General features: G+C 43.7%; 1 protein-coding gene across 1 annotated transcript; it reads right to left on the minus strand.

The window, feature by feature from the left end:
• Nucleotides 1–2,736: 2,736 nt before the first annotated feature.
• Purb (purine rich element binding protein B) lies at nt 2,737–11,214 on the minus strand. The gene has a single exon (NM_011221.3). It carries the CDS (start codon nt 11,022–11,024, stop codon nt 10,050–10,052), a length of 975 nt encoding a protein of 324 aa, NP_035351.1. The 5' UTR covers nt 11,025–11,214; the 3' UTR covers nt 2,737–10,049.
• Between the last annotated feature and the right edge of the window lie 960 nt (nt 11,215–12,174).

Raw genomic sequence — 12,174 nt, forward strand, 5'->3', positions numbered from 1 at the left:
GCCACCGGCAGGGTCATGCCTTTCTTTCAGTTTCTCTGCAGCTGTCTCTTGTAAGGAGCAATGCTTGAGTTAGGAATGGTGCTGTTGATGACAACATCTATTGCCATTTTAGTGCTTCATAAATGCTTTCTACTGGCTAAACCGTGACTTCCACCCAAACTGTGGGCCATGTCTTCTACATCTAGTATAACATATAATAGCTACTCAATAATTAACCGAACTTATGAATAATCTAACCTCAGAACAGTTACTGAGGGGCTGGAGAGATGACTCAGTAGTTAAGAGCACTGACTGCTCCTCCAGAGGTCCCGAGTTCAACTCCCAGCAACATTGGTGGCTCACAACCATTTGTTATGGGATCTGATGCCCTCTTCTGGTGTGTCTGAAGAGAGTGCTTATATACATAATATATATTTTTTAAGAAGTAACTGAGATTTTGGCCATGACCACCAGGTGGCTCTCGTTTCCAAAAGTCTCAGTGCTTCCTCGGAAGCTAGGTTGGCCTGGCAACCCTGAGAAGCTTCAGTGTGCCAAAAGATCCTGCTCTGAATACATCTAGGGGGTTTCGTTGGTTTTTGTTTTGTCTTTGATAGGGTCTCTCTACATAGTCCAGGCTATGGAACTCACTATGTAGACTAGTCTGGCCTCAAGCTCAGGCAGATCCACCTTCCTTGCTTCCCAAATGCTAGGAGGATTTAGGGATGAACTAAACCTGTCAGTTGATCTGTGCTTTAAAAAAATCTTTTAAACCGGGCGTGGTGGCGCACGCCTTTAATCCCAGCACTCGGGAGGCAGAGGCAGGCGGATTTCTGAGTTCGAGGCCAGCCTGGTCTACAAAGTGAGTCCCTGTCTCGAAAAAAAAACAAAAACAAAATCTTTTAAGCGTTTTATGTGTATTACCTGCTTGTGTCTGTGTGTAATACCCAGAGAGGCTGGGAGCACGAACTAAATCCCCAGAAACTGGAGTTACAAATAGTTGTGAGCTACTGAGTTGGTGCTGGAAGTCAAATCCGGATCAGTACGTGCTCTTAACCATAGAGCCATCTCTTCAGCCCCTCCTCCCATTTACTTTTGATTCATGGTCTTGCTATATAGCCCAGGTTTACCTCAAAATTACGTTGATCTTCCTGCTTCAGCCTACCAAAGAGATGGGATTAGGTATTCCACCACAACCTGCTTTACAGTTTTATTATTTTCTGTGTATGTGTGTGGGTATATACCATGGTGCACAGGTGGAAGTGTGAACCACCGAGGACAAGTAAGGTCAGTTCTCTCTTTCCACCATGTGGGCCCTTGGGATGGAACCTTGGTCATGAGGCTTGGCATTAAGTGCCTTTACCTGCTGAATCATCATCCCCTTTGTACTGTATCTCATCTTTAAGTTCAGTCCTTAAATCAATAGCATCAACACTGCCAGAAGGATTCTTAGAACAGCTTCTTTCCTAGGTCCAAACTCAGAATCCATGCTGCAAGGTCTTGGGCAACTGAAGTGCAAAGTAAAGGGGTCTCTGTGTAAACCCACCCCAGGGATTTTAGCCAAGGACCTGAAGACAGTGCTGGAGGATTGTAGTTCCGTCTTTCTCATCATTCTGCAAGCACCATAGCAGGCTGGAGGCTCAGGATAGCTGTACATTGAGGACTGCTTTGGCAGAAACCCTTAAGACTTTAATCATCGCCCCTTCCTTGTACCTTCAGATCCCACAAGGCACTGCTTCTTAGCTCTCACTACACAGTAAAACCACCCTGGGGAAGCTTATCAAGGTCCACACATCAGATCTCATATGTCTCCAGATTCTGGCCCAGTTGACCCGGACATGAGAACCCAGAACTCTCTCAACTATCCTGTCCCTGTCCCTAATAACCAATGCCAGACTGCACAAAGGCATATTCACAGAAAAATTATGTGTATGCACCTAAGTGTGGTCTCTGTGGATAAGATTAATAAACTTTTTGTTTTTTTGAGACCAGGTCTTACTATGTTATGGCTGGCCTAGTATTTGTCATGTAGGCCAGGCTGGCCTTGAATTACCTGAGATCTACCTACTCAGATTAAGTCTGTGCCACCACTCCTGGCTAAACTTCCATCTTCCCCAATTCCACCCTTCATTTTCAGAAATGTCACTTACACAGACTGATGTCTGGCACAAGTTCTCCAGGCTGATCAGAATTATGAGACCTTCTCCAGGAGTCCAGCTGACAAAACTTGATATAGCACGTGTTCACTGTCCACTTAGTCTTCCAGAAGTCTATGGTGTGCTCCAGGAGTCAAATGGAATGGTGTCATTACTCTGACAGTGGATCATATGTATGACTGTCTTAAGAAACCTCCCATTTCTAGTATGATAGGTACCCATGGCTATATCCCAGAAAGATTCCCTTGGATATGGATACAGCAGTTCCTGAAACAAAGAGACTGAGACTCTCTGGCCAAGACCACTGAGCACCATCTTCTTGTTTTCCCTCTAGCATTTGGGCAAGAGAAGACTGGCCTAATTTGCTGCTTAGTCAGTTCAATGTAAACGAGGGAACGTCTGAGGCAGCAAGTTTTTGTGAGCCCTTCTAATCTGCTCTGACTTATTCAACAGAAACCCGGATGATCTGAACATGGCTAGATTTCAGGTCACTTCAAGTGGGGACTTCTTCAAACCCACAGCCATTTGTGAACTACAAAGGATGATAATAGTTCCTTCCCTAATCACCATGCAATCCCTTAAATAAGAGGCAAGGGCACAAGACTGTCATTCACTTTTCCGCATACTTTATTTGTTACAAACATACAATTTTTTAAATATAGACTGTAAAACTCCATTTGCAAAAGTCTGCTATTGGAAGGAGTGCACACCAGCAGGAAGGATTCTTAACTTTATTTCTATGAGTTTTTCTGTCAGTTTTGCTAGTTAGTGGTAAATACGGGACCCGCCATTTTACAGACCTGTCTGAAGCTTCTGGCTGTATTCACATTGCTCTTTGAAGCAGCCCTGCTTGTCTCACAATTTATCAGAATCTGAGCTTCAACCTACAGGCAGTGAGATCACCAGCCCGTCTGGACTCTGCTTTGAACGGTTTTCAGGAAGTGTGGTTTCTGGATGGGTACTGCACTTCATGGATTTGTTTGAATTGCCCATGCAGCTGTGTTTGTTAAAGTGCATACTTCTTTTAAAAAATAAGAGGAATAATCTTTACTCTTTAACCAAGGTACTTAAAAAAATGAACTTTTTGGTCTCTCAGCAGATATTTCCCAAATTGATCCTATCGCTACAAATTTTAGTGTTCTATTTACAAACGTTTATAGGGTTCCGGGTGGAGGGGACCTTATAAAATCAAAGGTGCAGCTTCACTTGAAGCAGAAACCAGCTCTACAGACCCATACACAGGCATACACACTGGTTTACGATGCATAATAAGCACGTTGGTATTTACACAGAGACTAAAGACATTCCCAAACCCTCTTTAATTCCAACCTAAGCTAATTGTACATCTAGACCAGGAAGCTGTCTCCTGCTATCAAGATTTGGTTTGAACTCATTCAAATTACTTCTGAAGATTCCCAACTAGAAGGACATTAAGTCCCAGCTTTGGAGTGAAGAACCTAGCCTAACAGAGCCACTGGCAGACAGGATGGGCAGTGAGATTCCTACAATACAAAGTATGTCATCTGCACTTTATTCACAAGACTGGTAAGACATCTGCATAAAGATTCACAAGAGTAAATGCCTAATACAACTGTTCTAACTTCAGGGGAAAAAAAAAGTCCAAATACACTGACAATCTTAATTTCAAATATCAAGGTCACAGAAAAATAACTAAAATATACTTGCCTGCCAAAAAAATATGCAAAACCACAGACTCTGTAAAAAAGTGTGTCACGCTGACCTACAGCCAAGTTTCTAGACTTTTGGCCCAACCTCCCGACTTTCCAGACTCCTGAGGACTTTGGTTCAATGGATAGTGACATGGGCTTGGAGAAAAGGGTTTTACAAAACCTCCAAATTCCCACATACACCATGCTCAGAGTATGCCCCTGCTCATTTTCTTGGACTTTCCTGGACTTATATTTCTGAGACAGACATTTTAAAAGGGAAGAAACAAGCTTATTCTATTTCCAAATACTAAGATTTTACTAACCATTGTGATCTTGCAACACAGGACACAAAATATTTTGCCTTTAAGAAATAAAAATTGTGTTGAAAACGTTAGCCAGTGAAGAGTTCCTGAAGGTGGGGAAAGGTCACACCTGTGCCTTCTGCACTTCATGGTGGACACTGAGCAAGGCCTACTACTGTTTTCTCTCTAGAACTTGAGACCCATTTACTAGAGGACAAAAATGATCCCTCTTATCCATGCCAGGGGACAGTAATGTAGTGGGCATAAAATCTGTTCACAGAACCTTATGTTTATAGTTAAAATCCTTCTTCAAAGTGTTAAAATCACAAAAAGGCTTTAACTTCTAACAAAGATCTGTTCTCTTTATTAGAAGTCCTACTGAAACTACAAATATGGCATTTACTATTGTTTTAAAATGGCTCTACCTATTCCAATTGGAATGTCTAATTTAAGAGGCATTTGCTTTTCAAATGAAAAAGTAGTTATGTGATTACATTGGTGGCTATTTCCTATTTCATTAGGAAATATAAAATACATTCATAAAGGCCTTAATTTGGGTCAGGAGTACACACAGCAAATGGGAATCACTGCGGAAATAAATCTTTATGGTGCAATTTTATTTTTTTTTCCATTTTCCAAATTTAAGTTTCAAAATTGATGACTGGCTCCCATTTGTTCACATACAAATTTATTAAATACTTCAGTAATGAAACTAGGTTTAAAAATTGAAGACTGAAAAAGGTAACTTTAAATGGCAAAGTCATATATCTATAAAATTCACCTTTTATGAGTCTAGCTATCTCTTAAAATTGGGGGGGGGGCTAATATTTTAAAATAACTTAGGTCTTCTGAATTAAAAGCAGGGGAAATAAAATACTTCACCATTTCCACCTTACATCTTAAATTTCCAACAGGACAGGACAGGACCTTTTTTTTCCTTTTTTTCTCTGTATTTTAAGGTAAATGTAGCTCTTTTTTTCTTTTTTCTTTTCTACAAACTACCTCTCTCCCTTCCCTATCCCCCCTCCCACACCCACCATTCAGTCTATTGAAGGGAGTTACGACTCTTTAGGAAGACAGCTAATTAATTTACAGTACTCTAAAACCAACCCTGAAAACAGATAATCTCATTCACTTACTAAAACTTCAGTGCTGTTGTGGACAGAAAAGAAAAGTTCCCTTAAGGCTGAGGGAAAGCAACTCATTAAACTGTGAGTGCAGCATCGTGTACTCTCCCATCCATTGGAAACTAGCAAGTGCATTCTAACCAAGAATACAAACTTTCTAACATTAGCAAAGATCTCCACTCTCCTTACATAGAACAATACTCAGAAGTGGATTATCTAGGGGCCTGAGAAACCATGATCCACATCACACATTATCCATGTATTTCATGTTCAAAAAGTGCTTTATCTTTGAGAACTATGTCAGGGTTAAAATGGAAATATACAATGCAAAGTCACTTGACACCTCTTCAAGTGAAGTACAACATGGAAAAGGAGCAAAAAGATGGAGGCTCTGCTCTTTGAACAGGCCTTATTATGCATGTGACTTTTAGGGGATACTAAATCAAAACTGTCTTAAGAATTAGTAACAGTGGGCTTTTATACCACTATCTTTTAAAACCTGAGATTGGACATCAAAGCAGTCAACTTCGTTACTCATCAGAGCAATTCTGATACTTCCTAAAAATAGAAGAAAACTCAATTCAGGGTCAAAAACATTAACTCTCCCTAATCAAAACTTGCCATTAAGAGTGCTGCAGAACGACCACTCTCAGCCAACAGGTCATCTTAACACAAGTCTAAGTCACTTCTTCCCCTTCTCACTGAGCAAGGCCACACTATTTTCAAATGAATATCTACTGAGAGATCAGTTGTGCATTGGACAAAGTACCATAATTGGGTTAAAAATGAAAATAAAATTTACAGTGAATACTTATGTGCATGACTTACACACTCCAGTCTTTCCTTATTTTCATCCACCTCAACAACAAGATGGATGCAAATAGTCGCCCGTGTAGACTGTTCTACACGCCTGTAAAGCCAGTCAAGGTCACATTAACAAAGCATCCTCAGCAACTCTAGTGCCTGAAGTGTGCAGCCATTTACAGACCACTCAATATGAGGGCATTATTATAACCAGCCTCTTTTGCCCACAACCCTGCATTTTCAGGTAAGACAGGATAATTGTTTTGTTTTGAGAAAACCGAAGCTTGAATCTTTTAAAAGACCTGCAATTTACTGCAAAGTGATCCAGGGGTAACAAAGGAAGCAGGAGGCTAATGGCTGCCTGCACCAAAAGCCTCTCAATCATTTTGCAGTAAATAATTATGGAAAGTGACATGACAAGAAGCCATGTGTGCTCATGGCTACAGTCATTTGTACCACCTACATGCCTCCAACAGATACATAGGGTGTCTGGGTTTTTGGTTTGCTTTTGTTTGGTTTTTGGTGCCGTGCAGATTTATGTTTTGTTTTGTGCAGCATATGCACTGAAGGACTTGCTGACAAGAACTGCCATTATAGACATGCTGAAATGATGTGTAGGGACAATAGAAACCACAAAGTAGTAGGGTCTCTGCATAGATTTTTTTTTCCTCTTTGATTTTCTTAAAAATACATTTCTACATACAGTAGAAACAAGTATTTCAACAATAATTTGGAGTTTTAGCTCCAACTTCTCAGGAATGTGACTATTTTTCATTAGCTGGGCTATCTGCCAAATTTAAAAGAAAAAAAAAATACCACTCTGAATCGTTCATAGTAGCACTTCAAAAACAGAACAGAAAAGTTGGTTGCTTCCCATAATTTGTACAATGCCATTTTCTGACAGAAATCAACAAAGACCAACAATGCCTTCAAAAAGCTAGTATTTATGACTGACTCTCCATGTTTGCAGATTTCTATTGTCCCTAGTCCCTGGATGAGGGTCAGTGAAATGCTACAATTAACCCCCATCCTTCTGCTATCTTCCTACAGTGGGAAGAGAGGCCATGAACCATCCCCTGCAGGAGAAATAAACCTCAGAGATTGGTTAAGACATAAAAACCCACCACTATGACATTTACCACTTAATCTTACAAAGGCAGGTCAAAATTTTAATATAAATTACTTTTGCCAACACATAGCTTATGCATTCTTTGCTCCTTTTTTTGGAGGATTCTCAAATTGAAATCTAAAGATTTACATATGATATATTACTGTTATATGGTCTAATGACTAAGAAAATTTCTCTGGTAACCAAAGCTGATGCCATATATGGTAGTGTTCTTGGCATATACTCTATATGCCTCAGACCACTTCCACATTCTTTCTATTCAGCTAATTATAGCTTAGTAGCCACTGGTGAAGGATTGTGAAGACCCTGTCATTTCTACAGAATAGAAAGGCAAGGCTAGTTACTGCAATTCAGCCAAATAAAAAGAAAAGAGAAAAACAAAAAACAAAAACCAACCCCTTGAAAAGGAGAGGTACTGCACCTTTGCAAAATTGAACTGGCTCACTGCAGCTGAGCAACAGAACCACTGAAGCAAGAAAACAAGTTGGTCTACACAGGAATAGTACATGATTTCAAAATGAAAACGTTACAGCAATCAATGAAGAGCTGCAACCTTAATTTTCATTGCTGCCTCAGAGTTTGAAACTGTAAACAGTTTCTGCAAACCTAATGCTAGCTTCTCAGCTCCTTTACTAAAAGTAGGAATTTGTTCTCCGCAGCAAAGAAACAAACACTCAAAACACATAGGTAAATACAGCAGGACATTATTGAAAACAGCTGCCTTGTAGTACAAAATACAGTACAAGTATACGGATGTCATTAGAACATCAAAAATACTATTGCTCCCATACAATTTAGGAAACATTCTTTGCAACGGAGAAAAATTTAAAAGAAAAGCATTAAAAAAATCTGTTTAAAAATTCTACTGTGGATGATGAGAGTAGAGAAATAGTCTGTAAGGGCACCAATGTTTGTGGCTCTTCCATTTTTAAGTCTAAGATCAACAATATTCTGAATCAGTCTATTTTTTTTTTCAAAGCCTAATTTTATATACACAAATATTTCCCTCCCTCTCAGCCACAGACACAAAAAATGACCTTTTTGTATATTACTTATTTCCGAATAAATACAAAAAGATTGTATAGATTGAATAATACCAAAATAAGATAATAAAAAGGATATGCAATAAATTAAAAAGGCAGCTCAAATAAAGGGCAGGCATGCAGTTAAAAAAAATACTAAGATAGTGGAGGTGGGGTTACTTGCCTCCTGGTTCTTGAGAAGGTGTCACACAGATACCTGAAAAACTTTGGAAAGAACATTAGCTCCCATTCAATTCAAAGTTGCCTAGGTCTATGACATTTCTAGGAATACCTTTTGATGGGGTGGGATTAACTTGATTAGAAAAATCATTTATACTGAAAATCCATTTAAAATATAGAAGAGGCGATCCTTGAAAACCCCAACTTTTATTCTTGAAAGACAGCTGGATAAACCGGCAAGTGCCAGTTTGTTGAAATTTCAAGATGGTATAAAAATGCTTCCAGGATAGAGTCAGCATTCGCGTTCACTTCAGTCCATTCACAAATGGATTCAGCTTCTACCGGGTGCAACGCTTGAATCATTCATCCATCATTTGCCAACTTTGATTGTGAGGTACTGAATAAGATGGATCAAGTTCTTAAAAATTTATTTTAAAAGAATAAATGATGCTGGAATTCTGGACCTGAGGATCGTCAGTATTTCAATAAATCCACAGATTAAACTGAAGGTAAATTAAGACTTCAGTTCTGTTATTTCCAACTTCTCTGTGAGGATGTCTATTTCATTAAAGCTCAGGCTTGTAGCCACACTGTTCCTTTTTTGCAGATAGTCAAGTTTTAAGGTTTAAAATGCAGCCAGCCAGTGGCTGTAACAGCCGAATTAGCCATAATTCTCTGGTTCATACGGTGGAGCCACTGGGATTCAGCTCCCACTCATGCTAAGCCATTTCTTGGTAAAGACCTCCATACTTAAGAGATCAAGGGAAGAACTTTAATGAGCAGCAACCAATCCACTCAAACAGTCCACTTTGTGCTTTATGCCTGACTTCTTGTGCCCACCTCAGCAATCCCCATTGTAAAAATGCTTTTGTTTTTGAAAAAAAAAATTGCCAACTTTTAAACTATTTTAGTAATGGATTCTAGTTCAAGCTTTGATCTCTGAATTCATTTGCATCCCGGAAAACAATTCTGCAAAGAAAAGACAGGGGCCTTGGTCCAGGTTCCATGCAAAACCATTTTTTTTAAATGGATCTAATTTTCGAATTCTCCAATGGCTTCTTGAATTCTTCTCTTGCCCTGTCCATGATTGTGTAAAGTTGCATTCCTTTTCATAAACCTGTACCCTCAGAACTGGGTAACTGCAAAAGGCCTCTTTCTTCTCAAAGATTCCACTAAGACCTAGATCCAAAATGCTGATTTCGATGGAGGTGAAGGGATAGATGCTGATAGTAGTGAGGCCTGGAGGGATCCTAAGACCAGATTACCCAGGAAGAACACAAATTCAGCTATTCCCAATGCATGAGTCTGGGTAACCCAGGTGTGGTTTTGGTCCCAGACGCTCGAAGATCTATCTATCCCTTCCAGTGTTTTCCTGATGAATTTCCGAACCTCGGTTTTAAACAACAGAAGCTGAGACTCTTGCGCAGGTGAGGAGATGCTGCTCCTCTTTGCAGGTTGCTGGCAGTTCCTTGGAACTTAACTGCTTTTCTCTAATTGTCTGTGACTGTTTTCTTATGGTTATTTCTCTTAACTATATTATTTTATTTTTTTTTTTGTTTTCTTCGTCTGCGGCCTCCCCTGATCCCTCTCCACTAGCTCACTGGGGACGAGAAGGAAAGGGCGCTCTCTAGCCAAGGGGATGGTGGTGGGGTTGGGGGAGGCCGGTACGGGAAGCTGCCTGCTTCAATCCTCATCCACTTCCTCACCCTCCGACTCGTCGCCGCCACCGCTGCCCCCGCCGCGTCGCTCGTAAAGCTTATCCCTCTGTCGCTCCTGGATCTCTTTCATTTCATCTGCATACCGACAGAAGGCGCCTCCAAACTTGCCCCAGGCCTTGAAGGGCACGGTGATGGCATTGCGGTAGGACGGCTTCACCTCGCTCACTCGCAGGAACACCCCGTACTTGTTGCAGCCGACGTCGAAGAAGAAGCGCTTCGAGTCCACGGTGATGGAGGTGCCCTCCGGGAGCTCTCCGTACAGGCCGCCCCCGGGGCCGCCGGCGCCGCCTCCCGGGCCGCCGGCCAGCTCGTCCTCGTCGCCCCCGTAGTCGTCGATGAGCTTGGCGAGCGCGTCGCGGAACTCGATGAGGCCCTGCGCGGGCAGCGCGATGGTCTGGCCGCTCTGCAGGCCGCCGGGCCCGGGCCCCCCGCCGAAGCCGCCGCCGCCGCGGTTCACCGTCTGGCGGATGCGCAGGAAGCGGCCGCGCTGGTTCTCCTTGAGGTCCAGGTAGTACTTGCGGTTCTCGCGCACCAGGAACTCGCTCTTGAGCGCGCGGCGCGGCCCGCCGCCCTCCTCGGCGCCCGCCGCCAGCTGCTCGGGGCTGCTGGGACCCAGCTGCGCGTAGTGCTCGATGAAGTCGCCCAGCGAGTCGCGGAACTCGGCGGCCACCGCCATCGACAGCGTGAGGCGGCTCTTGGAGCCGCCCGCGCCCACCTCGGCGATCTTGAGGAAGCGGCCCTTGGCGTTCTGCTTCACGTCCAGGTAGAAGCGCTTGTTCTGGATGTCCAGCCGCTTCGAGGCCAGCTCCTGCGTCTCCTGCTCGCCGCCCGGCCCGCCACCGCCGCCGCCGCCGCCGCGGGGCGCGGGCTGGAAGCCGCCGGGCCCGCCGCCGCCGCCGCCGCCACCGCCGCGCTCGCTGCCGCTGTCGCCGTCCGCCATCTTCTCGGCCGCCGCCTCGCCGCCGCCGCCCGCTGCGCTCGCGCCCCCGCCCTCCGCCCTGCGGCTCGCGCTCCGGGGCCCCCCAGCCTCGCCCGCCGGCTCCTCACGCGCGCCCGCCGCTCATCGCCGGTCGCCGCCGCCCCCCATCGCCTCCGCGCCCCGCCCCCGCGGCTTCCGTGCGGCACGGCCCGCTTCCGGCGCGCGCCTCCCGTGACGTCACTCCGCCCCGCCCGCCGCCGCCTCCCGGCCGGAAGACCCACACACACCACGCCGGCGGGGCGCAGAGGTGACGTCGCTGGCCGCGCCGGCAAGGCGTTCTGCGGCTACCCCGGGCGAGCCTATGTTTCTGTCCGCTGGTTTTGGGGTCCTCTTTCTTGATGCTTTACTGACGCTCCCGGTTTCAGAGGGTTTAGTGTGTGACTAGATGACTCTGTTGCTTTGGGGCTGTGGGAAGGCAGAACGTTTTGCCGAGAAGCACATGAATTATTCAACAGTGGAGCCAATCACCTCCTGGCGCCTGGGAAAGCAGAGAGACAGGAAAGGGCCAGGGGCTAGGGATCTTTCCAGAGCATACCCCAGTAACCTGTTTTCTCCAGTGAGATCCTACTTCTCACTAATGCTACTAGATTATTAATCCTCAGGGACGAGTACACTGATTAAGTCGGACTCCTAACGATTGGATCTAGCAATCCTTCAGTAAATAAGCCCGTGTTTCTAAAACAAAGAAACCAGAATACCATCTTATTTTATAAACTCCCTGAATGGAGTTCACACAAATAACTTTTGGGTTTTTTTTTTTTTTACAATTGGGTGTTTTTAATGATAGGATCTCACTAAGCTATATTGGCTTAAACTTGAGTTCTTGCATCAGTTTAATATTCGTTAACCAGGTTCCTCTAAAGTGTTGTTTTTTTTTTTTTAAAGATTTATTTATTATTATATGTAAGTACACTGAAGCTGTCTTCAGACACACCAGAAGAGGGAGTCAGATCTTGTTACGGATGGTTGTGAGCCACCATGTGGTTGCTGGGATTTGAACTCTGGACCTTCAGTCGGGTGCTCTTACCCACTGAGCCATCTCTCCAGCCCTAAAGTGTTTTAAATTTGTTTCTGTGTGGCTATACATGTACGTGTATGTGGAGGCCGGAAA

The sequence above is a fragment of the Mus musculus genome, chromosome 11, assembly GCF_000001635.26.
Source record: "Mus musculus strain C57BL/6J chromosome 11, GRCm38.p6 C57BL/6J".
NCBI lineage: Eukaryota > Metazoa > Chordata > Mammalia > Rodentia > Muridae > Mus > Mus musculus.

Bases quoted from the DNA above. Each gene is read 5' to 3' on its own strand.
- Purb (NM_011221.3), bottom strand. From the start codon at position 11,024: ATGGCGGACGGCGACAGCGGCAGCGAGCGCGGCGGTGGCGGCGGCGGC.